Raw genomic sequence first — 27,506 nt, 5'->3', positions numbered from 1 at the left:
GCCCAGAGCTGGATCAATGATCCTTGTGGGCCCCTTCCATCTCAGGAATCATAGAATCATTGAATCATAGAATATTCTGAGTGGATATCCACAAGGACCATCGAATATTCTGTGATTTCTACAGTTCTCTGATTAATTAGCTGCTACAGTCACTGCCTCTGTGTTTTTAATGTAATCTTGAGCAAAGGATATCATATACTCATGATCCTTGGGACAATTATGGCAGACAATATCTCTGGTTTTCTGCTTCAAACAACTCTGCAATTGCCATTTCTCAATTGGACCATTCATCTCTCACCCCTCACTGATCCGAAATCTGGCATCAGTGGACAGAGGTTGGATAGAGCAGGCTCCAAATGAGGGGGCAGCAGATTTCTGCTTTAACTCAGAGGGAAGCCAAGGCTTATTCCAGCTTTCTGTGAAGACAGCTATGAACACCTCATGGCAAAATGTGCTAAAGCCATCACAGCTGTGGAGCCAGGCACAGGGGCTGCTGGCTGACTGCAGTGGTCTCTGGACCAGACTCCCACTCGTCTGTGAAGCTGAAATCAGTTCTTCCTGAAACACAGAAAAGTGATAAATATCTCCTTTTTCCTTTCTATTTCTATCACAGGGGAGACAAGTTATCAACAGCCCTCATCTAAACCAAGCCTCTGCACAAGGTAAGGTTCTGTTTTCTTTGCCTCCCCGTGGGGTTTTGCAGGGTGGTGGTCCCCAAATGTCAGGCTCTGAGGATGAGCCATCACATCACAGGCGTGTGGTTTCTGTATTTGCAGCCGTGCCAGGCAGGGAGTTTATCAGAGTGGTTCAGAAAACTCAGTTTACATCACCAAGTCCTTGCAGCTGCCAATTTTCCCCTGCTCATCAAAGAAACCCAGAGGAAAAAGCACTCCCTCTCCTTTGGAAGCAGATCTTTAGGGTCGCTTCCAATCCTGTGATTCCATGACTGGTGGAGCAAAGGGAGATCTGAGCCTGGAGCTGTGTGAGATTTCTCTGCCCTGTCTGCAGTGTGACAAGTCATGGATGCTTTATCCAGCCAGCTGAAAATTTCAGAGGAAATAGCAGGCATCAGAGAGCACAGAGAGGCTACAAAGAGAAGGAGAAGAAAGGGAAGAACATAAAATAAGGATACACAGAGCCCCTGCCTGGAGACGGGCTGTTGGCTTCATCCACCTCTGCAATTATCTGTGGGTCACAGATGGTGTTTGGAGATTATTGCCTTTTAGCAGGGAGCCCTCAGCTCCCTCTGCCCAGCCTCCATTAGCAGCTCATGTGTATTTTTGTTGAAGTTCTGCAGATTAAGGACAGAAAGAGAGATAATTAGAAGATGGGGGAAAATAGAGGAAGCTTGGAAGAGGGCAGTTAGCAAAACATGAACGTTCTACACATGGATGAAAGGGTAGGATTAGGGGAGATGGTGTGAGGAAAGAGAAAGGGGGGATGGTGAATAAATGGGATGGGTGGAATGGCAGTGTTAGGTCTTCTTAGGTCTTATGGATGGTGATGGAGGGTCCCTACCACGGGCCAAGCACAGGAACTCTTGCCACATCAAAATATTCTTCAAATTTGGCTTTTGTTATGGAGATCATATTTGTGGGAGGTGAATATCTTCAACCATGTGATCTAGGGTGTGTTTTCATGGAAAGGCCATTTTTCCAGAAACTATGTTTTCTTTTGCATACTTTTTTTCATGGCACATTTCCAAGTGGCCGTGCTCTCCCACCTCCCCAGCTGAGCAGGGACTGACAGTTTGTCGCAGAATTTTTATCACAGAGTTTTTATCACAGGGTTTTTATCACAGGATTTTTATCACAGGGTTTTTTCCACTCTGGTCAGAGTCACAGCAGAAATTGTGATCAAGGAGGCGGATTTTACTTCTCCTTCATGCCCAAAGGCAGAAGTTGAAAGTTGTTAAAAAATGGATTAAGTACAATATTAGCCATTTTCAGCTCTCAAAACTAATTTTGTTCATTAGATTCAGTTCCAGTTCTGGAGGAATATTTACACGACCAGTCTGGAAAACTTCCTATTTTTCTCTGCCAGTGTCTGAGTTTCCTGAAATGATGGTACATCTGACTGTGCCCTGTGTGGCAAAACAGGCTGATAAGAACCAAGCAAGATATTTGAGATACCAGAGATCTTCTCCTAAGTGACAGCAATTCAAGTAAATCGAAAGAGAAAGCACAAAACCCAGGCAATCACATCATGTAAAAAAAAAAATAAATTCAGAGAGATGAATTAAATCCTGTGGGAGCACTTTAAATTCAGACAGGAAAAATTATTGGCTATGGAATTGTGGTATATAACATAAAATCAACCTTTTCTTTTCCTGTTTTGTTTTTTTTTTTTTTTTAATTTTTAAATTTTTGTGGGTTTTTTTGTTTGTTTGTTTGTTTGTTTTTGGTCTCTGTGTTTTGAATTGCTTTTCTTTGATTTTTTTTTTCCAATCTGTAGTTGTTGAAATTGTCTCACGCTTTCCAGCTTTCACACCTCTGTCTCAGAAATCATTAATTTGTTTCTTTTTTACAAAAGCCTAACTCCTCCTGACATTTGTCTTCGTGGAAGTTACACAAAGGCAGGCAAGGGGTGCAGAACTTTGCATTCAATGTGGTGCACATGACATCACCAATCCTTTTTTCACTTCAGGTGATTCTCCCATGGTGGGAGTCTCCCATTCATTTTAACACCATTCCCTGGGCAATCACAATGTTTTTAAGGCTGATTTTAAGTCTCTGTGGAGTCAAAATTTTAATTCTGAACTCCCAAAGCCCTCAGCACTGCAAAGTCCTGGCCCATGGTGGGCCCCAAACCCAAGAGTCCCAGGGGAGAGCTGCTGTTTGCTTGCATTGGATGGATAAGACACAGAAAATAGGTAGAATAACCCCTGCCCTTGCCCTGCCAGCTGCTCACAGCTGGATTTAAATCCCACTGATGGAAAGAGCTGGTGGGTTTGGCTGCTTGTGCTCAGGCATTTTAATAACCTGTAACAGCACGAGGAGTTGAAGTCTCTGCAAGGTCATTTCTTCTGGTGAGGAACCATGACTTTTCCACCTCTTCACTTGCTTCTTGCTGACCAAAATAGGAACAGGACTGAGCTCCAGGGTCTGGAAGGTTAGCACGGTCTGGAAGGTTAGCATGCTCTGGAACTTGAGGTCTTCTGTGGTGTGTCAAAGTCAATGCTGAAATTCTTGGTTGTTTTTATTGTTGTTACTTGAATGTGGTTTTGAGTTTGAAAGGAATGCTGTCAGAAACATGAATTTGAGCTGAAGTGGGAGAAGGAAGGGTTGTTTCTACTGAAAAGGCCAAGTTTTGAGTGAGAAATTAAAAAACTTCTAATCAAAAATGTTTGCTTTGATGTGAAGCATATCTGAGGAGAACAGGCTGAGGGAGCTGCAGGGGCTCAGCCTGGAGAGAAGGAGGCTCAGGGGAAACCTTCTGGCTCTGCACAACTCCCTGGAAACAAATTGTAGCCAGGGGTTGGGCTCTTCTCCCTGGTAAAAAGTGAAAGGATGAGAGGAGATGGCTTGAAGGTGCACCAGGGGAGGGTTAAATTGGATATTAGGAAAAAAAAATTCACAAAAAGTGTATGTAACCAATCTTCAGATCAGGTTGCCCAGGCAATGGAATCACCACCCCTGGAGGGATTTAAAAACCACGGGAATGTGGCACTTGGGGACATGGATTAGGAGTTGCCTTGGCAGTGCTGGGTTAAATGGTTGGACTTGATGACTTTAGAGATCTTTTCCAAGTTTAGGATTCAGTGATTCCAACCAACCCAGGCTGAAACAGAAATCTGACCCCATTTCCAGCAGCAGTAAGCCATAGCTCAGTGCACCCAGCTGGCCAACATGTCCTGCAAGTTGTCACTTACACCATGAGCATCCTAAAATGGCCATAAACCAATGGATGATCCTCTGGGACACCCTGGCACAGCCTCAGCCCTTCTTTGTGGCCATGAGGTGGTTGCAAAGACCTTCCATTCAGGACAAGCCAGCAGTGGGAGGACTGGTTGAATCATTCTTACTGAGCCACCAAACTGGCTCTCAGCCTCTGCAGACCCTGCTGGTGTCAGACTTTGCTGACAGCAGCTCTGAGCCAGGATGTGTTTGGCTCCCAATCAAAGTCCCGGGGCTGGCAGCTATATCTGAGAGAGCCTCACAGCCCCGACAAGCCTCTCGTGGCCTGAGTGGATCAAACTGATCCAAGGCAGTGTAATCCATGTGTTTCTCAAGGGGTGATGGACTCAGGGACAGGAAGAGCCCCTTTCATCATGAGATGGCAACTCCTGCTAGCTTGGGCAGAGAGGGCTTTTCTCCTGGCTCATTTCAGTATGCAGCGTTCTCAGCGCCTGTTGTGGGATAAGAGGTGATAAAGTATTTTTTCAGCATACAAACCCTTGCTGTATTCTCGCTTTTTAATTTCATTTATTTTCACTTCTGTCAGTCGCTTCAAGATCAAAATTCCATTTTCATTTTCTGGAGTACACAGCCACTCTGGGCTTGAAGATATTCACACACTTGCCCCTATTTTTCCGAGCATGAGTGTGATCACTGCATTATTTCCCTTTCAAGAGGACCAGGAGGGTGCGTGTGTGTGGATGGCAGGCTGGTTGTGGACACCTCGCAGTAGGCACATGCCCCAAACCCTTTCATGTCTGAGTAGATGTGTGATAACAACTTTCTCGAGGAGGCAGACAGAGTTTGGGTGCATTGCTAATTCGAGCTGCCTCAAGGGGAAGCCCCCAACCGTGCCAGCTATTTTCAGACTTCAAAGCATTCCCCCTTGTGACTGATCATCCTTTTCCCATCCTGGGAGAGAGGCTCTGCTGGAACCTCTCATGGATCTCCGATTTCCTTCTCAAAAGCCTGAAGGGAGCTGCTCAGGGCTCTGCTTTCCAAAGCTGCCTTTCCTCCCACGCTGACCCTTTCTCCTCCCTAACAAATTGCCATCGGAGCAGCAGCCAGCCTTGCACAGACACAAACCCCAAGTCACCCCAGAGACACGGTTATCTTGCTGTGACAAAGGGCCAGTCTGGCTCTCTTGCTGGTGGCATTATTTGAAAAGGTCACGCAAAGACAGTGGCTTGACAGGCTGTTTTGAAAAATGCTAATAATAGGCTGTCCATCGGTCTCAGTGCATTAATTAGGCTGAGCACAAGCTGAAGCCTTCCTGCAGCACAGCTCCCATTCTTTTCTTCTTTTTCTTTTTCTTTTTCTTTTTTTCTTTTTCTTTTTCTTTTTTCTTTTTCTTTTTCCTCTTTTTATTTTTATATTTTTATTTTTATTTTTATTTTTATTTTTATTTTCTTTTAATTTTTCTTTAAATTTTCTTTTTTCTTTAAATTTTTCTTTTTCTTTAAATTTTTATTTTTATTTTGTTTTTCTCCTTCTCCTTCTCCTTCTCCTTCTCCTTCTCCTTCTCCTTCTCCTTCCCCTTCTTCTCCTTCTCCTTCTTCTCCTATTCCTTCTCCTTCTCCCCCTCCTTCTTCTTTCTTTTTCTTTTTCACCACGGTGTTCTGGTTTGATTTTTTGTGATCCTGCGCATGTGCTGATTCTTTTTATACATTTTGATTTGCCCCAAAATAGCTGCTCTTTTCCGCTTCAGCAACCCCGAGCGTGCAGAGCTCAGGGGAAAGGTTGCACCGCTTCCCCGAGAGCAGCCCCGGCACCTCCGGGGTTTGCAAACCAAGAGGTTCAGCTCCAGCCCTCAGGGATCAGCCCTGGGCTGTGCCAGAGCGTTGTGGCAAGTGGACAGGCACATAAAAAGGAGAGAGAAGGACTTTTTGTATGGGGAGAAAGTGACAGGACAAGGGGCAGCAGTTTTAGACTGGCACAGCTCAGGTTTGGGTTAGATGTGAAGAAGGAATTCTTCTCTGTGAGGCTGGGAAGGCCCTGGTACAGGATACCCAGAGCAGCTGTGGCTGCCCCTGGATCCCTGGAACTGTCCAAGGCCAGGACGAATGGCCTGGAGCAACCTGGGATAATGGGAGGTATCCCTGCCCATGGATGATCTTTAAGGTCCCTTCCAACCCAAACCATTCTGTGATTCATTCACTGCAAGGAAAAGTGTTCAAGAGGGAGAGATGACAAGATACTGGATGAGCCCAAAGCACAGGCCACAGACCATGAGCCCAAGGAGAGCTAAATCCTAGAAACAGCCTCAAATAACAGAAACTGCAATGACTTTATGCTTTTTTTTTCAATCAAAAAACCCCACATCATTTTGAGTCAAATTCCACTGCCACCATGGGAAATGTAGCAGTTTTCATTTACTACTGTGTAAAACTCAGGCTGAACTCTGACAGGTTATTTATGACCCTTCTAATTCAACACAAACCCCTTTTTCTTATTGGCACTCTGGGTTTTGTGGATGGGGGAGGTGGTTCTGCAGTGTTTTAAAAATACATACACAGGAAATGCTTTGTTGAATCAGTGTTAATCCCTGAGCAGAGGTTGTGGTAAGCAGGAAAGCTGGGTTGGTGGAAAGGTTGGATTTGGGGGTGGGAGGATGAGAGAGCCCCATGTTTAGGGGCTGAAATGCCCCACCATACACCCAGGTGTGCATCAAACCACCCAAGGAACAGTCTGGATTCAAAGGAGTTAATTCTTCTTTCAGATCACTTGTTTGTGGTTGCACTGTACGATTTTCCTGCCTCAAGTGACCGTGACCTGGAGCTGGTCAAAGGGGAGAAACTCCAGGTCCTCTCCAAGTAAGTGACCCAGAAGGAAGTTCAAAAATGAGCAGGGGGAGGCTGGGAAAGGGGGGACCTTGGGGTCAGCCACCACTTTGCAGCTGACCAGAGCTCAGCCTGTGCCTTGGCTTTGCTCCAGAGCCTGGCTGTGGGTACCCTCTTCTCTCTGGGGGTGACATTTCTGTGGGTCACAGATACTCTGGGGCTGGGGACTGTCCTTGCCTGGGTGCTACTGGGACCCTCTTTGCTGTCAGTGCCTGTGGGTGCAGAAGTAACATAAATAACAACAACAACAAAAAAAAAAAGGCAACAAGAAAAAACAGCTCCTGTCCTCTGTTTGTGCTGATTCTGCTTCTGCAAAGGATGTGGGTTGGGTGTAGTCAGAGGAAAGGACAGAACTGAGCCAGACACTTGCGAGGTTTCATTTCAACTTCTCAAAATCACCACAGGAGAGGCCCAGTCCATAACAGGGCAGAGGTGAGCTTGGGGGCCCCAGACCTTGGAGGTCTGCTCCATCCTTGACTGCTGGAGGTCTGAGGTGGCCTCCAGAGGTGACATTTCTCACCCAGATGCCACGGGCTGGGACCTGTGGGACAAGGGGATGGAGAACCCCCTGCACGGGGATGGCTTTGGGTCATGGCTGGTGATTCAGTCAGCAGTGGGACAGCAAGGTGGGGTGTCTGGAACACAAAGGAAGGAGCAGAAAGGACCCCAATGCCCTGTTGAAAAGACAAAATAAACCCTGTGACCCTGACGCCCCTCCTCTTACTCAAGGTGTGTAGCAGAGGTTTGGGTCTGTGGTTGCTCCACATTCATGGAAAGAGATTGTCACCTCCACAAGTCCCTGAAACACCAACAGCCACCAGCCTGGTTTTGGTCCTTGGGAACCCAGAGGGAACTGCAGAGTGGATTATGGAGTCCTAGTCCCTCTGCAGTGCTCAAACCCCACATCCCCACAGCCTCAGCTTGTCACAAAACCTCCTCTGGGCACTCACACCTTCTCCTCTGCTCCCTTTGCAGAGAGGGGGACTGGTGGCTGGCAAAGTCCCTCAGCACTGGGAGGAAAGGATACATCCCCAGCAACTTCGTGGCACAAGTGGACAGTTTGGAAGAGGAAAAGTAAGTGGGAAAGCTTTTGAGAGGCCAACACGGGTGCTGTGCCCTGGATCTCAACGAGCTCCATGAGGAGCTTTATTGATGGCAGGAAGATGTCACTGCCAGGCTGGATGGCAGGAGGTCTTTCCTCATCCCAAACAATGCTGCCCAAAAGCTCAGGACAAGTTTTTAAGCATCCTATTGGTATGGAAAGGGAGGATGATGTTGTTTTGGGGAAAGTGGGCAAAGGTTCCTTTTCCATTGATTGCACCCACTGTGGAAAACAAGGATTTGGGGGCAACAACAGAAAGGTTACGGTGACAGTGCCAGGGACCATCCTCTGGTCCCACTGGGTCAGTCCACCCACGCAAATGGCTTTAAACCTCTTCCCCTTCCAAGAAAGTATCCATATGTAAACTGGGAATCTCTGGATGGGGTGCACTGATCCAGATCTTGGATCTGCCAGGGACCACACCAACAACTGAACAAGACAGAAAACTGAGCGCCAGTGCCCAGACCCACGGTGCTGGCTTTTACATGAGCCCAGATGCAGCCTCCCTGCAAAGCAGATCAAATGAAAGACTGCAGTCAAAAGAGTTTATTTTGCCTGTAATATAAACAGAGGGAGATTTTTTTTTTCATGAGTTATCCTCCTCTATGGCATTCAGCTCTAAATGACCAGTCCTGCCTGCAATCTCTTCTTGGAGGGACCCAACCATCACTGAGTTGAGCAAATATTTAGTAGGGCACAGAAATATGGCTGAGACATAAAAGCTCTTTGTATCCAAAGCCTGAACTTTGCATGGGATACTGCACATCCCATCTACTCCCCACACTGTCTGAATTTCCAGGCTGTGAAACAAGACCAAAGTGACCCAAATCTGGCGTTAATCTACCCAAAACAGTCTACTACTGCCACTTTCCAGGAGATAAAAAACTACTTGCTGATAAAACAACCCTCAGTTTCACAGTGTAATGATTAATGAAAAAAAAAAAAGAACTAAATGGAAAGAATTCCATTTTTTTAAGAGTTTTTCCTTTTCAAGCCATGCTTTTGTCTTTTCTGTCTCCCAGGTGGTATTTTAGAACTCTGAGCAGAAAAGATGCTGAACGGCTGCTGTTGTCTTCTGGGAACAAAGTTGGCTCTTTCCTCGTCCGGGAGAGTGAAACCACCAAAGGTGAGATCCGTGGAGCAAAGGTAATTCCTCATTGTTGCCCAGGCTTGGAAAACCTTCAGCAGGGCTCTAGGAGTGAGCTGAAGGTTTGGAGGGCAAAGATTTGCTCATGATCTACTCATTTGTGCGGTTCTGGCTGTGGTAAGCGTGTCTCTTCCACCAGAGTTCATGGCAAAGACACAGGAACACAAATAAGCAGATTTTCCAAAATAGTTTAGGAGTTTTCTTTTCCTTTTCTTCCCAAATAAATGTCTCTCTCTCTTTTATTTTTTTTTTTTTTAAGATATTTCTACACACTCTAGAAGGAATATTTCTCCTGTTTGCAACAGAAACTTGCACAGTTTTGAAAAAAGTCATTTTCCCAGGGAAAACATGTTTTTCTTGATAGTCTGATAGGGAAACTCATACAAACCAGAACTTTTGGAAGGAGACTGACTATAGCAGGATAGATGGATTTCATCCATTTTCCTTCCATATGAACATGTCTGACTTTTGAAAAAATGATCCAGTGAGAATGGAAAGACAGAGAATTGCTCCCACTCCTCTTGGGCAGTGGATATAGTTATTAACCATAAGATAAAACGATGTAATTTCAATTTCTTTGTTCCATGCTATTAATTCATAGAGTCTGGAAGTTAGTTTAGGTTTTCCCATGGGAATTCCTTATTGTTTCTTTCCTATTTTTTTCTCCTTGCTTCCTCTGGGCCATCATGTGTGTTTACATCACGGAGGAAATGATGCTCGTGATGGTCCCGTGGTTCTGCTCTGAACCAGATCCATGGATGAGGTCAGGAAAGTGCTTCAGTCTTGCTGTCATTTGGTTCTTTTCCTTTCAAGTAGATGCAGAAGTCTTTCCTTAAGACTTGGGAAGAGGTGATTTATGTCTTCCCAATAGAATCAAGGAATTGTTTAGGTTGGAAAACCTCTAAGATCATGGTGTCCAACTGTGACTTGAGCGGTAGAGAGTTGGAGCATCCATCTGAAACCATATGGAACCTTCATTTCCTTTTATTTTGTTTCCCAAATACTTCCAAAGGCCCAGGCCTAACAGTAAGAGAGGGAACAGTCTGGTTCCTCCATCCTACAAATGGCTCTTGCCTCCTGTAGCCTCTCCTTCTTCCTTTCTTGTCTCTTTTTTCCTCCTATTCACAAGGGAGGTTTCCAAGGCAGCATCTGTTCCTTCCACAATGGAGGTGTTAATTCCACCACTGCCAGAAAATTAAATAGCTGGAGGCAGCAGCTGGAATGTCATCCTCCTGTACGTGTCTCAGCCACCAGGCAGTGGGGCTGTGTCAGACTGTAACATCCTACTTTGAATTTCCCTCTCTGCCCCATCCCTGGACTCACCTCCACACATCCCTGCTGAGCTGATGCTAAGCAGGAGGGCTGCTATCCATAAGGGTTTGCAGCTTCCAGAGTTTTTAGGGAACATTCAGCTCAGGAAACATTTCAGATATTTGTTTCTAAGCATTTCACTTTATAAGTCACCTTTTCTGCTGTATCTCAGTTTCCCTGCTGCTTTTGTGGTGCTTAGACTTAGAACCATGTGCTGCTCTTCTGTTTATCCCATTCCCATTCTCTCTTTGTTTGCTGGGATACTTGGGGAGCTGGTGTGTTCATTGCACCCAGGAAGGGCCGGGAGCACCACAAAGGAAACACTGGGGTGCTGTGTCTGAAGCTCTGTCCACACACGATCCTGGTGTTTGTGGCATCTCTAAGTGCATGGGATCAGACCTTTCCCTCCACTTGTTCAGGACAATTGTCCCTAACTTCTGCAATTATCTGGAGTGTGGGTGGGTCTTGGTCACACAGGGCTTGAGCAGAGGTTGTGAAGTCCTGAAATCCAAGGAGAAATCACCAGATCCTCAATTCCCTGTCTCTGCTGTCAAGAAGAATGAGGTGGGATAATCTGCATTAGCAGACGTGGGTTCCACTCCATGGAAACCCCATGTAAGTCCCAAATGCTCAGATGTGTGTCTGCCCTGTGTCTTTTTTGATATTTAGCATAAAATATGGGTGTTATTCATTTGAACACCTCATCCTCTGGATCATCCTGTGTGCCCAGCTGCTACCTGAGCACCCTGTGCTTTGGGCTGCCTGAATGACCACATTTGATCCATCTTAGCCACAGCTCTGTCCTCCCTAAGGAGAAAGGTAAAAGACAAAGCCAGGCATCTCCAAATGTGCCATGAAGCTGAATTCCCTGATGTAAAGCACCCTGTGGCCCACCAAGAGATGTGCCGTGGAATTAACCCTGCCCTTAGAGCTCCACTGTTTTTTCCTGTTTTTCTGTCCCTATGACGTGTGTTTTTATTCACTTGGCACATCACCAACAAAATTTGACCATCAGGGACAATCACTGGGCTGAGATCAATCCCATTTGTGACTTTAACTGGGAGGTGGTGGCTTCATACTGGGGTGTCGCAGGCACAGCGGGATGGGTTCTGCACCCTGACTAGGAGCAGTACCTATTCCCAGCCCATCCTAAGCAGAGTCTCGTTTTCCTCATGGTTTGAGATGCAAAAACTCTGCAAATCTTCAGAAAATCCCCAAAAGGCACATTCAGCAACCTGGGAAGATGGGGACAGTGTGGGAAGCAGCGAAATCATCGTCAGAGCACTGTCCTTGCCGAAGCTGCTGCAAATAAACAAAGTCCCTCTGAAGTAACAATCATTCCAAAAGCTGTAGGAACACATTCCCCCAGCTGTGCTGAGCCACGGGCTCCTGGCTCCCAGCAGCATTCCTGCATCTCTGGTCCCAGCAGGAGGGACCTCACTGAGCTCAGCCTCTGCATCCAGCTCAGCTCCTGCCCTTCCCGTTGGGAAGGATTTAAGGAGCTGCTGAGAGTTATAGGAGCAGGAAATGGACTAAACACATGTCCCCAGGTGCCACATCTGCATGGCTTTTAAACCCTTCAAGGGATGGGGGCTCCATCACTGCCCTGGGCAGCTGTGCCAGGGCTGGTTAACTTTTTGATGAAGAAATTTTGTACTCTGGTCTCTTTACCAGCCCAGATCTGTGCCAGGATGCAAGACAGGTGAATGTCCTTTGAGGCTGAGGAGCGAGAACTCCTTTGTCAATCCTGGATATCATCAGAGGGACTTAGGAGTCAATGATTTTCATTTTCTGCTGTCACTGGGAGCAGGGACCAGGTTGGATGGGGCTTGGACAACCTGGTTTAGTGGAAGGTGTCTCTGTCCATGGCAGGATGTGGAACAAGATGAGTTTTAAGGACCCTTCCAACCCAAACCATTCTGTGATACTGTGAAGGAAGAATTGAATCTTTCCCTTCAGTGCCTTGCCTCTGCACAGCAGCTCCCAAGGGAACAGTATCTGGCCTTGGAGAAGGACAGGGAAGCTCCACCACGCTCCCTGCAGCAAATTAAACTGTGACTGGGGCTGAGATGCAGTCATTAGCTTAATGACAGGGTAAGAATTAACTCTGGCAGCTGAGATATTGGCCCTTTCTCTGTCTGAAAGTTTAAAGGGTTGGTGGGGCCTGGAAAGGAGATCCTGTGGGAGAAGGTTTTTTGGGTGCAACCCCTGGCAAATAGGGCGGGTCTCCTCTTCCCTGCTGACTCTCAGCCCCCAGATGTATTTTGTCATCAATTCCTGGATTTCCTTCTGCAGGATCATTTGGCCTCAGTGCAGCTGCCTTCACACCACGTTTGGCTCCTTCCTTGAGCAGTCCTCACTCTGTAAAAATCCCACACAAACCCTAAGCCATGTCCCAGGCATGCCAAGCACCCTCCTGGTCTTGTGCCACGTAAGCCAAACTCTCTTGGGCTGCAGCCTGGCCTGGGCAGTATTTCAGTCTCTTTGAAATTAAAATATCATCACCCTCAATGGCAATAATGGAAGTTAATAATAGATAATAGTAATAATAGCAATAATAGTAGCAGTAGTAGTAGTAGTAGTAGTAATAATAATAATAATAATAATAATAATAATAATAAATGTGTTGTCATCAATGTCATATTCTTCTTCACAGAATCACAGAATCATTTAGGTTGAAAAACACCACTTTAGATTATCAAGTCCAGCCTTTGGCCTTGATGTTTATTATCATTATTTTGGAATTAGGGCCACATGGATACCACAGAGGAGCCAGCAGAGCCATTTCTTTGCCCATTGGAGGTGTTTCAGGGCTGTTTCTCTGTTGTTCAGCTGCAGGACTGATAAAATCAAAAGGGCTTCTTAATTTGTCTTCTGCCTGACATTCATGGTGAAGGAAAGAGAACCAGAAGAGTTTCCTCTGCTGAGGAGACCACCACATCAAACTGAGGTTCCCTGGCTCTGCATTTAAACCACCAGGTTTTTCCATGTATTTTACACCACCAGATCTGGTTTCTGCAGGAAGGGAGTCCTCTCAAAATGATTGCTGGCACTTGGGAAAACTTTAGACTCTTCCAAACTCTGCTTGTAAAGATTTATGATCACTCCAACAGAGCAAATATCCTCAGAGGTGGGGAGATTTTTGCTGCTTTTTATAAATGCAAATGGGTTTCAGGCACAGTGTAGGGAAAACTGCTGGTGCTGGGATGGAGAAACACCAGCCAGTGAGGATTTTATGTTAATAAACTTTCCCCTCACATGCAGGTTTAGGATTTCAGAGTTGCTGTGGATGGCCCTCCTTCTTTTTATGATCCTGCATGAACAGATACACATTTTTAAACATGTATAGCCTTGCCTTTCCATTAAAAAAAAAAAAAAAAAAAAAGAAAAATGGGCAGTTTATCGGCCCAGGTGACATATTAGACTTAGAACAGCCCAGCAGGCATGTAACAACTCACTCCAGAAATACAATCCAGACAAAGGGGAGAAGAACCCCTCTGCTCAACTGCATTGAACCACGCTGACACAGGCTGGAAGTTCTGCTCTGCAGCAACATCTAGTGATGCTTTTGTGCACTGAAAACCAGCCTTGGTTTAGATTCTCATGGAGGGAATAGCAGGTTGGGGAGGTGGATGGCCGAGCAGCTCCCTTGAAGCCCAAAAGGGACAAGATTCCAGATGGGAATCTCTAGATCTGGTTTAGCCATGGTCACAAGTTTGTGGCTGAACAAGACAATTCTCCTGAACTCACCTTTTGTGCCCCCACAGCTGAACCACTGACCTTGGCACAAGGTTTAATAATGTTTAATCCAGAGGAAAATGGTTTTAAATGGCGTTAAATTGAAAGAGGGCAGGTTTAGATTGGATGTTAGGAAGAAATTCTTGGCTGTGAGGGTGAAACCCTGGCACAGATTTCCCAGAGAAGCTGTGGCTGCCCCTGGATCCCTGGAAGTGTCCAAGGCCAGGCTGGACAGGTCTTGGAGCAACCTGGGATGGTGGAAGGCATCCCTGCCCATGGCAGGGGGTGGAGCTGGAAGAAATTTAAGGTCCTTTGCAACCCAAACCATTCTGATTTCTTGATGCTGAGGTTGGCAGAGCTCAGATGGGAATATGGAGCTGTGGAAAGACCATCCTGACCTAGGGAACATCTGGCTGCTGTGCCTGGAGTGGTGCTGCTGGTCCCCACAGTGCTTCCACGGGGCTGTTGGCCACAGCACAGGCAGGTGTTACTCCAGGAAGCCTGGACTGGATCAGTTAAGCTTTGATGAACTTTTATCCTGTCCCCTTGCCTTGGAGAGAGGGAAGCTGTAAATTCTGGGGGGGTTTGCTCTGAAAAGGCATCAGCCAGGGCTGGTTTGGAGCTGTTGGCAGCCATGGAAAGAGGAGGCAGCTGGTCCCTGGCTGTGGTGCAGTTTGTCCTCACAGTTCCTTCTGCTCCTTCTCCAGATGCCTATTCCCTGTCCGTGAGAGACAACAACTCTGCCCATGGGGACATCATCAAACACTACAGGATCCGCTCCCTGGATGGAGGGGGGTACTACATCTCCCCCAGGGTGACTTTCTCCAGCCTGCCAGAGCTTATCCATCATTACAGCCGTGAGTTGTCTGCCTTCCCTCATGGATTTGTGTCCTGGAAGAGAGTGGGGACAGAGGGAGGACAGGTTTGGGAGACACCACAGCTGCTCCACCTGCTCTCGTGGGGCAGGTGTGATCCTACAAGCAGAAGCCATGTCCTAGTTTTCCATCATAGGGAATTGCAAGGGTGAGCTCTGCCCCCAGCCCTAAAGTCAGGGAGTGTCCCCATGAAGAAAGAAAAGAGGTGAATGTTGTCAGGAGGGATGCATGGGAAGCAGGGTTTGGAATAACTGGGCAGGATAATTTGCTCCTCTATGGCTCCCTTTGAGCTTTCCCCTTTGATTGGGACCATTCTGGGTGCCTTGATCCCTGTGGCTGAAACTTTTCATGAAACCGTAGAATTATAAACATTGGAAAAACCCTCTAAGACCACTGAATCCAACTGTTCCCCCTGAACTGCCAAGGCCACCACTAACCCATGTCCCAAAGTGCCACATCCACCAGTCCTTAAATCCCTCCAGGGCTGGGGGCTCCACCACTTCCCTGTGTGGTTGTTGAGGTTTCCATGGCTTGATTTTTCCATGTGTGGATGGAGGAGGAGGTTTTCTCTGCCATCCCCCTGAACTGTCCTGTGCTTTGTCCCCCTCCAGAGAAAGGGGATGGGCTGTGCCAGCGCCTCACAGCTCCCTGCACATCCCTGGTTCCCCAGAGACCCTGGGCCCAGGACGAGTGGGAGATCCCTCGGGAGGCCCTGAAGCTTGTGAAGAAGCTGGGCAGTGGGCAGTTTGGGGAAGTGTGGATGGGTAAGTGGAATTCCTTCCATTCCAGGATAAAAAAGACATAAAGAGAGGAGATGGATAACCCCTTTTATTTCCCTAAGGCAAAACTTATTTCCCTAAGGAAAAACTTCTGGGAGTGGAGATCCGTAAGGACAAACATATATTTAGAAGTAGCTGCAGGACCCCTGGGAAGGAGTGGACAGCTGGTGTTTGCAGAGAGCAGTGGTTGAGCAAGGGTTTCACAGGGGATGGGTGTTGAAGTCACTATTTACTCATCTCTTGGGATATGCACTCATTCTTCCTGGGAATCCTGGGCACAACTGTAGTGATGACAGTGATCCTAAGCCACACCCAGCAGGGTACCTGGGTGATATTTTCCCACTTTTTCTGCATCCCTGTTCCACTTTTTTAGCTCAGATCTCCATCCCTGATGCCTTCCTGCCTACTGCTAATCAGCAGGAGAGGAAGTGGGGGCAGCTCAGCTTCCTTTGCCGCCCTCTTTGTGGTTGCTGGTTGCCTTGGAAATGGAGATTGTGGACAGGACCAGCTGAGTTCATGTGCTGACTGCTCAGTCCTGCCTTTTTGGCTGCCTTTGGATGATTTGAGAGCCCAGCTGGTGGGAGGCCCCAGGGGATTCACCCAGAAAGGGTCTGGGAGAGCTGTGTGAGGATGGGCTCAGTGCAGGGACCATCCCTGATGCAGCCTCATGGGTTGATAACTGTGCCATAAATGTCCCTTCTCCTCTCACACCTGCTGGCACTGGGATTTACCCTGTGTTCCTTTCTGAGGGATCCAAGCTGTTCCTGTGGTTTTCTGCTCCATGAGCTCTCCTTATTACACAACCCCACAGAGCCTGCAGAGGGCCCAAAATTCCTCAAAACACCATGATCTCCCTGCAGGCTACTACAAAAACAACATCAAGGTGGCTGTGAAGACCATGAAGGAGGGCAGCATGGATCCTGACGCCTTCCTGGCAGAGGCAAACCTGATGAAGAAGCTGCAGCACAACAAACTGGTCCGGCTGTACGCCGTGGTCACCAAGCAGCCCATCTACATTGTGACAGAGTACATGGCCAATGGTAAAAACCCTCCTGGAGCTCTGTGCTGGGCTTCTGCAGAGCCACTTTGGTGATCTGGCCAGTGCTCCCGTGCAGAATGAGGGTGGGCAGGAGGGGTTGTACCAAATCTGCAAGCAAGTGACCCAAAAGTTTGGTTCTAATACAGAAAGAGACTTTCTGGGTGATGATAAAACCGTGGTGATGCTCCATTTGAAGAGTATTTAAAGTTTTCCTCCCCACTGTTCTCACTGGAAGTTTGTTTCAGGTTTTTAATCCCTTCTTGGTGAAATTGCCCTTTCTTTTGCCCCTCTTGTTTGCAACAGTTCAAATGATGAATGCCAGCAGTTTGCAACAGATCTATGCAAAACAGAGGGGAATTTTGGGCTGTTTGGGAGCTTTCCTAATGAAAGATACTCCAGTGGACATCCGTTCTGGCTCCTCAGATTCCCCTTAGGATGGAGGCAGATTTGTTGCATATATTCAGAGAAGCACCAGGGAAAATAAATTTATAAATTATTCAGAAGAGTGACAGCAGTCTCTCCTCTCCTGCAGGGTGTTTGCTGGATTTCCTGAAGACAGAAGAAGGAAGCCAGCTGAATCTCCCCAAACTCATTGATATCTCTGCTCAGGTCAGTGAACAGTGGGTGGGAAAAGGATCCAAGATTTGTTATAACTCAGTGAAATTCCTGCAAGTCTGAAGTCAGTCAGAGCACAGATTTTCTGGAGAAAAACAGCTCCTCCTGGTGTGTTCTCTTAGGGATTCTCCTCATCCTTCTCGTGTCCATGTGCATATCACTTCTGTCCTTAGGGCAACCCTCTGATAGCTTAGTGCAGGGCTAGAGATCTGGAGTTTAGGGGTTTTTGGGGGTGGTTGGATTTGTTTTTGTCTGATTTTATTTACCTTGCTTTTCTTCCTTGCTGAGCAGGAAAAAAAAAATTTGTTTTTTTTTTTCTTTTTACCAAAAAAAGGAGAAAAATTTCAACGAAGAGACTTCCAATGCAGGACCAGCAGTTCTGCCCTTCTGAGGATGAGGCATAAAGGATATTCTGATCCTCAAATCTTGGAATATTGCTCTTTAGGAAAACAAACTTTTATCTTTTAAAGATCCCCAGGCTTCAAATCCTCATAGCTGTGGCTGCAGCTTAAAATTTTAATCCAGAAGTGCCTTTAAACACAAATAGGGCAAAATTAGGGAAACCACATGAAGAATGAGAATGGCTAAATCATTGCACTTTGGTCCCAGACAGCTGTTGACAGAATTTGGCTCATCCAGAGCAGAGTCAGGTTAATTAGGAAATATTGGCAAAAAAAAATCAAAAAAACAAACAAAACAAACAAAACAAACAAACCCTGAAGCATCAGGCTGAACATGGGATTTATCCATAAAATCACTCAGCTTCTCTTGTCAAACTTGATTTGAGGAAACAATGTGCAAAGTTTGCTGGTTCCAGCCCTGATATAGAGTTGCTTTTTAATAAATTAACAACTGGAAAATGTTAATATTTGAAGGGATGGTTTATTATAGTGAAATACTTTAATTCTTGCTTTAACCAGAATGAAAATATTTAAATGCTTTAGAGCAATGCCACCTTCTGTCATTTTTACTTTGAACTTTCCATAGGGGTGCAGAGGAACCTCTTTCTCTTCCTTCCCTCTTCACTACTGATAAATTTTCCATATCTGCAGCTTCATCATTGTTGTCTGTGAGATGTTATGGAGACAAATGCACCCTCCCATTTTAGGGTATTTGACTTAATTACTTCTCTCCTTCCCTCCTCTCCTGAAATCTCCACTTCCTTCCCTCCATCTTTCATTGTTTCATTCCCTCTCTTGAAAATTACAGCCTGTGGTTTGTGTTAAATTCCTGAGGATAAGGAATTAATTAATTCCTTTAATTAATTAATTAATTAATTCCTTATACCGATTAATCCATATTACAGAGCCCCTGGGGTTAGTGGGAGCATTCCCCAGAAATTGGCAAGCTGCATTTCTGTGCAGGACCAGAACAATCTCTGCATGACTCAGAGCAAAGATTTTGGTCAATGTTACAGAGTTATGGAATCATGGAATGGGTTGGGCTGGAAGGACTTGAGAAATCGTCTCATTCCAAACTCCTGCCATGGGCAGGGACACCTTTCTCTATCCCAGGTTGCTCCAAGCCCCATCCAGCCTGGCCTTGGACACTGCCAGGGGTGGTGGGGCAGCCACAGCTTCTCTGGGAAAACTGCACCCGCACATCAGAACCAGGATAACTGAACACAGACCAAACCCCCACACCCCAATCATGCAAAACCCACCCTCAGCATGGGGTAGGAAGGATTTTACCCACCCCTGAGGCATTGGCGTCAACTGGAAGAACAGCTTTCATCCTTCCCTCTCCCACCCCAGCATCACCTCTCCAGGGCAGGGACTCAGACGTTCCCTGGGTATCTCTGGGAGGAGCAGCAGGAGGAAAGGGCAGGCTACTGAGCTATTTTGCAATCTGCTTATCTGTGGTGTTGGGGTGACATCACAGCTCAGCAGGCACCCAACCCTCTCGAGTGCAATTTCTGATCCAATGACATCCGTGTGAGTTAAAATTAGAACAGTCTGGGCTGATACATTCAATCCTGTGGTCAGTCGTGAGGGTAAATGCTTGAAAACACTCTGGGCTGGAACGGGCCAAGCATCAGGTCCTATCTCATTAACATCAGGACAGGAAATTACATCAATTCTTCCATTTTCCACTGCAGAAACCAGCCCTTGCACTAGAGGGCTGTTGACACAGGTTAGAAATGCAGCATTGGAAAGTATGTGTGAGTATCCTGTTTGAAACCACATGTGAGTGCAGAGGCTCATGTGAATCTGCATGGAGTGGAAAATTGCTCTGCTCTCATCCACAGGCACTTAAAATCTTTAATGGGGGCTACCCCTTGCTGGCAGGGGCTGCACACATCCACTCACCTTCCCAATAAATGCCCAGTCCAAATCTGAGATTCAGCCTGGCAATCTCTGTTTTCTAGCAATCTCCCTTTTCAAACCCCAGCAGCCATCAATGAAATATTGCTGCTGTGATTGACAGAGGCTCATCACACACCAGGTGCCTCAATTAGATTTTAGGAATAAATTCTTCCCTGTGAGGGTGGGGAGACACAGGTTGCACAGGGTGTCCAGAGAAGCTGTGGCTGCCCCTGGATCCTTGGAAGTGTCCAAGGCCAGGTTGGGTGGGGTTTGGAGCAACCTGGGATAGTGGAAGGTGTCCCTGCCCATGGCAGAAGGTTGGAATGAGAGGATCTTTAGGGTCCTAAGGTCCCTTCTAACCATTCTATAATTCTAAGATTTGCTAGTTTGATATTTTTGAGGTTTTTTTTCCTTTTTTAAATTCACATATTTAATTTGGAATATTCATTAATAAAATCCCCACTGGAGAGAAGAGACTTGTGGCAGAAACTGGAAATCCAGTGATGTGGTTTCATCTCTCGCTGCAGACACAGCTCAGGGCTGTGGCTTCTGAGCAAAACAGAGAGTGCTTCTCTCTGTTCTGCTTCACTTGGCTGCTCAGGATTGTAAAGCTGAATATCTGCAGCTGTATAAGTGTGATATCTATTTATTTACCTGTCTGCTGATCCACCTGTCCATCCATCCATCCATCCATCCATCCATCCGTGAGCCACATAGGCACATCCATGATCACGGAGAGACAACAGCAACCCTGTAAAAACGCTGTGCTTTGCAGAGGTGGGTGAAAACCAGCCATGATACCACGGGGAGGTGATGATGAAGGTGGGTTCTTCCTCCCCTCCCAGGTGGCAGAGGGCATGGCCTACATCGAGCGCATGAACTTCATCCACCGGGACCTGAGGGCCGCCAACATCCTCGTCTCGGAGACGCTCTGCTGCAAAATCGCTGACTTTGGCCTGGCCAGGCTCATCGAGAACGAGTACCTGGCACAGGAAGGTGGGTGTCCTTCCCAGCACTGCCCTAATCTCCCACCATCCTTCCCCCAGGAATGCCAGGATACCAGGCTGGCATCAGGCACAGGGCAGCAGAGCCCGCGTGGCTGCTGCTGTCAGCACCCAGGCAAGAGAAACAGAAACAGCCAAACATCCATAGCCTGGGGACTACAAAACCAACTGGAAACTGCAGAGGGAAATGGGAAAAAACTCTTTTGGTTCTGTCTGGGGGAGTCCTGATGACTCCCCAGTTGTTTGCTGGAGAAATTCGACCTCTACTAATGAAGAGAGTGCTGCTTGTGGCCAAGTTTTCACAGGGATTGAGTCCAGAGGGAAGGAAATAACAGAGCTGGAACCACAAATCTGGATCCAGCAGCAGCTTCCAGGTGTGCCAGGCAAACCAAGCCCTGACCACATCAAGTCCCTTCCACAGCAGAGGGACCACATGGAAAACAATAAATCACGGAATCATTTCGTTTGGAAAAGACTTCTGAGATCATCCCTGTACTGAGCTCTGACTCTGAGGTCAAGCATGAGATCAAATAATTCAGATTGCAAAGGGACTCTACAGAGCATCTACAGAGACTGAAATAAAACAATTCAGTCAGGAATAAGTGGCACTTACCAGAAAATTTTCAAATTTTGGAAATCTGTCCACTTCTAGAGTTGGGATGAGATAAAATTCCCCTTAAAATGGACTCTGAGGAAAGGAAATTTAATCATTTTTGTGGGCTTTTTTAATGAGATAAGAAACATTTCTTTCAATTTCCTGTCCCCAAAATCCTTTTTGATACAAATTATACCCATTTCAACATGCAAAACTATTTCAGAGTAGTAAAAGATCCCAAATGCGATTCAGAAACTGCCATGAAGGGGAATTTTGACTTTGCTGCAAATTTTTAGGGCAGTTTTATCCTTAAGAGAAGCTTTGATTAAATCAGTATAATTCTGTTAATAACCAAAGGAGCTGCTTTCCCAGCAGAAAGCAGATCCCATCAGCATTTTTCCAGCTAGCTTTGCTCTGGAATAACACCTCCCCTCTATCTGCTTTGAACAATTCTCACTTCATATATTGCATTTCCCAGCCTTGTCACTCAGAGTGTGATGTGCAACAACTGAGGCACTTATTTCACACCCTGCAGTTGGATTTCCAGTCCTGTGAGAATGTGTATAAATAAAAGTGTGGTTTCCTCTGCAGTGTAACGTAATCAGTTCCCACTTATCAAGGTGGTTTTGCTGTTGGTTGTTGTTTTTTTGGTTTTGTTTTTTTTTAGCTAAACTGAAATTGCAACCTTATGGTCATTGCTGTCCACAGTGGGTTAAGCAAGAACTTGGTGGGCAAAATAAAATGGAGTTTATTTTGGTTTTAATTAAACAATGCAGCTTTAAGGACTGGGGAATTTATATTTGCTGTTATATTTATGCACTTTTGCTAAAACAGTCCTCTTCTAATAAGTAATTTCACAGAATCACAGAGTACCAGGTTGGAAAGAGGATCATCTGATCCAATTTTTCTTGGCAAAAGCCAAAGAAGTTTTATACAGAATAAAATCCTACTGTTATTGTCCCATAATAAATCTGCCAGATTGGTTTTGAAGATTCCATCCAGCTCTGGGATGGAGCAGGTCCAGAGAAGGACCTTCAGATAATTAAAGGGCTGGAGCCCCTCTCCTAGGAAGAACCACAGAATGATAATCAAGAGCCCAAAGGAACCAGGGATCAGTTTGGGGGAATTCTTGTGCCTGTGACAGGTGAGGGAGGTGCTCTAACTCCAGGAGTTATTTCCCTTTGTTTCCTTTGGGACAGGTGCCAAATTTCCCATCAAATGGACAGCTCCGGAGGCCATTAACTATGGGGTTTTCACCATCAAATCTGACGTGTGGTCATTCGGGATCCTCCTGACAGAGATCATCACCTTCGGCAGGATCCCTTATCCAGGTACAGGATCCCTTATCTGGATCCAGGATTTTTTATCCAGGTACAGGATCCCTTATCTGGGTCCAGGATTTCTTATCCAGGTACAGGATCCCTTTTCTGGGTACAGGATTATTTATCCAAATACAGGATCCCTTATCCAGGTACAGGATCCCTTTTCTAGGATCAGGATCCCTTATCTAGGTACAGAACTATTTATCCAGGTACAGAATCCCTTATCAAGGTACAGGATCCCTTATCCAGGTACAGGATCCCTTATCAGGGTACAGGATCCCTTATCCAGGTACAGGATCCCTTATCTGGGTCCAGGATTTTTTATCCAGGTACAGGATCCCTTTTCTGGGTCCAGGATTTTTTATCCAAATACAGGATCCCTTATCCAGGTACAGGATCCCTTTTCTAGGATCAGAACCCCTTATCTAGGTACAGAATTATTTATCCAGGTACAGGATCCCTTATCAGGCTACAGGATCCCTTATCTGGGTCCAGGATTTTTTATCCAGGTACAGGATCCCTTTTCTGGGTCCAGGATTTTTTATCCAAGTACAGGATCCCTTATCCAGGTACAGGATCCCTTTTCTAGGATCAGGATCCCTTATCTAGGTACAGAATTATTTATCCAGGTACAGGATCCCTTATCTAATTACAGGATACCTTATCCAGATATAGGATCCTTTATCCAGCTATAGGATTCCTTATCAGGGTACAGGATCCCTTATCCAAGTACTGGATCCCTTATCCAGGTACAGGATTCCCTATCAGGGTACAGGATCCTTTATCAGGTACATGATTCCTTATCCAGGTACAGGGCTCTGGGAATGCAGGATGGATGTCCAGGCACTTCCAAGCACCCAGAGGTGTTCCCAGACACACCCAGCTGTCTCTTAGAATCACAGAATTGTTTAAGTTGCAAAAGGCCTTTAAATTGAATTAACTCAGCACTGCCAAGGCCACCACTGCTCCATGTCCCCAGGTGCCACATTTACACATCTGGTAAATCCCTCCAGGGATGGGGACTCCACCACTGCTCTGGGCAGCTGTGCCAGGGCTGGACAACCTTCTCCATGAAGAAATTGTTTTTAATACCCCATCAAAATATCCCTTGGTACAACCCGAGTCCATTTCCTCTTGTCCTCTGGGAGCAGAGCCTGACCCACCCCTGGCTGTCCCCTCCTGTCAGGGAGTTGTGCAGAGCCACAAGGTCCCCCCTGAGCCTCCTTTTCTCCAGGCTGAGCCCCTTTCCCAGCTCCCTCAGCCTCTCCTGGTGCTCCAGCCCCTTCCCCAGCTCCATTCCCTTCCCTGGACACTCTCTAGCCCCTCAATGTCCCTCTTGTCACAAGAGCTCCTTCAAGCTGGCTTTCCTTCCCTCAGTTATACCTGTGCAAAGCCAAACTTAGAGAGGGGAATCGGGGAGGGGAGAGAGGGATGGAGAGGAAGCACAACCCTGAGGAAAGGACGAATCCCAAATTCAGGAACCACCGCAGCCCCTCCAGCCCTGCCTGGATGTGAGCTTCGGGGAGCACTGACCTTCCCCATCCTGGGTGCTGAATAACTCCTGCTGGGCTGTGTTTCCCCCCAGGAATGACCAACCCCGAGGTGATTCGCAACCTGGAGCGGGGCTACCGCATGCCCTGCCCGGAGACGTGTCCCGGGGAGCTCTACAGCATCATCCTCAAGTGCTGGCGCAGCAACCCCGAGGAGCGCCCCACCTTCGAGTACCTGCAGTCCGTGCTCGAGGATTTCTACACCTCCACGGAGAAGCAGTACGAGCCCGAGCCGCAGCAGTGAGCCGCGGCCCCGCCAGCTCCTGGGGACAGCGCTGCAGGACAGCCACCAGCGGGCGGTGGCTCGGTGCCGGCGTTTCCCTCTCTCCCTTCCGCGCGTGGAGATGGGGAATGAGGACAGACATGAGGGAGGAGGAGGAGGATGCTGCCGGCTCTGTGGTTGTCGCAAAGACTGAAGAGGTGGCTGAGAGGTGGCGCAGCTCCTCGGAGGGCTGTGCCCACCCGGCAGGCATCACCTCTGGCACGAAGGACAGAAAACTCCTTCGTGACACACCTGGATAGAGACTAAACTATTCCATGATTCTGTGTCATGTGTATCAGAAAAAGCACCCAACCAAGCCCAAGCCACACCACAGAATTACCTGTTCATGCCACTGCTGCACAAGGGCCTGGGAGAAAAAGGAGTTGTCCCCCTGAGGGGGAAAGGAGGATTTGATAACAATAAATGATCTCCCAGACTGAGAAAGAAGGGAACTGGCTGAGATGACCCAGTCTCAGAAATGCTAGGTCTAGTGCAGAAACCCTAAGGTGTCTGGAATTTTTCCATAGGGATGATGGATGGAGGTCTATGGGAGACCTGCACCACTCTAGGACTGCACTGGAGCAGGATGGGAAACCTTGGGCTGTGGAAAAGATCTCCATCCTCCCAACCTGAACCCTGTGAACTCAAGGCTAGTAAGTCCTAGAAACAATTTAAGATTAATCAGGCTTGGTCCAGTTCCTTCGTGGTTCCCAAGGGACAAGTCACATGTGCTATAATTACACAAAGCCCATTTTAAACCACAGGATAAAATAAATAAATAAATAAATAAATAAATTTTTAAAAAGCCATTTATTCAATAACTTCATTGGAGTTGAAGGAAAAGTCTTTCCCCTAGTTTGAACTCCAGCTTGGTCTCTCCCAGATACCAGGAACTCCATGCAGAACCAGCAGATTCCTGTTAATTAGATGATAGTCAGGAAATAAATACAGATGAAAGCTATTTGACTCCTTGGCTGTTAATATTTTATTGAAGTGAATACTGTGGATTATTTGTGCTGGAGCAAAGCAGGAAGAAGGGCTGCAGTGTGTCTGCTGAGCACTTGTACATTGCATTATCGCCCAAGGCCAAAGTGTCAAGTGTTGTGGCTCAAATTAGAAAGGAAATGGATATTTTTATGGCCAGTTGCAGCACGTGGCCAAGCCCAGGGTGAACATAACAAGAGGCTGTGGGCTGAGCTTCCTCTGCACTGGACACCACGGTCCTTTTTGTTCTTGCTGAACAATCACGTTAAATTTGTTCCCTGGGGCAGGCCTGGCTCCATAATCTCCTCCATGAAGCCACTGGAAACTCTTCCCTTGCTTTGGGGAGCAGCCTGGGGCTGTGCCACCAAGCTCAGCCTCTTCAGGGGATGGACGGAGAGCATGAGCCCCGTGAGCAGCCATGGTTTTACAAAGCATCCACAGTTTTACAAAACACCCACCAAAAAAACCACTGGGAAATGGGCCCTGCAGCTCCTCCACCACAGCTGGACAGAAAAGGACCTGAGCATGGACATCAGGGGCTGCAGCCACAATCCCAGGTGAGGAGTGGGGGTGCTGCCATCTGTGACTTCCAGCCCAGGATGTCTCCAATGCCATCAGAAAGCTCTGGAAAATCCCTTTTGTCCCCATACCAACCTGGCAGCCTAAGAGGTGTCTCTTCACATGGATGAGCTCCAGCCAGAGGCTCACAGGGGAGTCTTGGAGCAGGAGAAAGGTGATAAAAGTGACCCAGGCTCTCAAACTCAACCTGCCCAAGAAGAACTTGTCGGGCTGTGCAAAAGGTATTTCACAAGATATGAGTCAATTCCTGCCACAGACAGAGCATGAATCCCTGAATGGCCCAGACAAGGATTAAAAATGCTGTCAAGTGATGTGCATCCTGCGTAATATCCAAGATCATCCTTTCATTTCTTCCCTGGGTGCCACTGGAATGGTCTTTCCAATTCTCCCACTGAAAGATTCAGTTCTCCATTGTTGGTCTTTCCTTTCCTGTGCAGCCTTGATCCTGTTACTGTATCCCCATCTTCTGTCTGAAATTTCATCTCTGTGGGTAATGTCTGGTCTTGTGCTGAGTTCCTTGTCATTAACACCCTGTTTACAAGTGGTTTGAGGCTTTGGAGAGAAGGTTTTTGTGGTATTTCTCAGTTCTTCACCTTGCAGATGCAGAAATAGCCCGTGGCTGCAATGTAAAACCTTCCCTGAGCAGTGGCTGTGCACTGTGACACCTTGGCAGGGCAGGGAGTGCATCTGGAAACTCGGAGCCAGTGCCAGCAGGGGAGATTGGCATGGAAAAATCAGCAGGTGCTGAGGGGAGAGAGGAGGGAGAGCAAAGGAAAACCAGTGAGAGGGCAGGGCTGCGGGGAGCTGCAGCACTGGGTGGTTTTTCTGCTGTCTGTCTGGTAAGGTGTGAGCTCCAGCTTTCCTCAGAGCCCGGGCACTCCCAGCAGCATGGATTTTCTCATGTCTAATAAAAGATTCAGCACAGCACACACTCCATCTTCAGCTGGACCCTGGAGCTGTGAGATGGGCTTGGTCAGCTGGGGTAAAACAAGAGCAAAACAGCATCAAAGTCATGTCACAGAGCCATGGAATCACAGAATGCTTTGGAATAGAAGGAACCTGAAAGTTAATCTTGATCCAACCCTCTGCCATGGGCAGGGACACCTTCCACTATCCCAGGTTGCTCCAAGCCTTGTCCAACCTGACCTTGGACACTTCCAGGGATCCAGGGGCACCCACAGCTTCTTCACAGACAAGAATTTCTTCCTAATACCTAATTAAAATCTATCCTCCTTCAGCTTAAAGCTGTTGTCCCACCTCCTGGGAAATGAGATTTTATTTCAATGCCATCCCATGCTGGGCATTTATTTGGATTAGGACAGCACTGGCTGCTCATCCACACATGCACTGCCACATTCCAGGAGCTCAGGATCTCTCCCAAGGGGATTAAGGGAGGATCCAAGTGTCTCCACCTGCTCTGTGCAGAACAGGCTGCCTGGAGCTTACACTGCAAATCGAGGCTGCCAGGGAAGGGAGGTGGTGAGGAGCCCTCACCTCGCTGTGTTTGACCTCCACCCACACACAGCGGGGTAAATATTCCCTGGCAAACACTGCAGAGCAAA

The 27,506-nt window shown here is 47.0% G+C and overlaps 1 protein-coding gene across 1 annotated transcript in view; it reads left to right on the top strand.

Annotated features, from left to right (window-relative positions):
• Positions 1-24,609, top strand: part of BLK (BLK proto-oncogene, Src family tyrosine kinase) — a 35,538-nt gene extending 10,929 nt beyond the window's left edge. Inside the window, exons 3-13 of the mRNA XM_041480871.1 lie at positions 614-662; positions 6,616-6,709; positions 7,712-7,810; positions 8,861-8,964; positions 14,742-14,891; positions 15,521-15,673; positions 16,549-16,728; positions 17,260-17,336; positions 20,494-20,644; positions 22,447-22,578; positions 24,155-24,609. Coding sequence (XP_041336805.1) covers positions 614-662; positions 6,616-6,709; positions 7,712-7,810; positions 8,861-8,964; positions 14,742-14,891; positions 15,521-15,673; positions 16,549-16,728; positions 17,260-17,336; positions 20,494-20,644; positions 22,447-22,578; positions 24,155-24,363 — 1,398 coding nt within the window. The 3' untranslated portion in view covers positions 24,364-24,609. The remainder of the gene's footprint in view (positions 1-613; positions 663-6,615; positions 6,710-7,711; positions 7,811-8,860; positions 8,965-14,741; positions 14,892-15,520; positions 15,674-16,548; positions 16,729-17,259; positions 17,337-20,493; positions 20,645-22,446; positions 22,579-24,154) is intronic.
• Positions 24,610-27,506: the final 2,897 nt, after the last annotated feature.

Source organism: Pyrgilauda ruficollis, unplaced genomic scaffold (assembly GCF_017590135.1).
Source record: "Pyrgilauda ruficollis isolate IOZ18807 unplaced genomic scaffold, ASM1759013v1 scaffold54, whole genome shotgun sequence".
In the NCBI taxonomy this organism is placed as follows: Eukaryota; Metazoa; Chordata; class Aves; order Passeriformes; family Passeridae; genus Pyrgilauda; species Pyrgilauda ruficollis.
The sequence above is the reverse complement of the archived record's forward strand: the minus strand, read 5'-3'. Positions and strand labels throughout refer to the sequence as shown.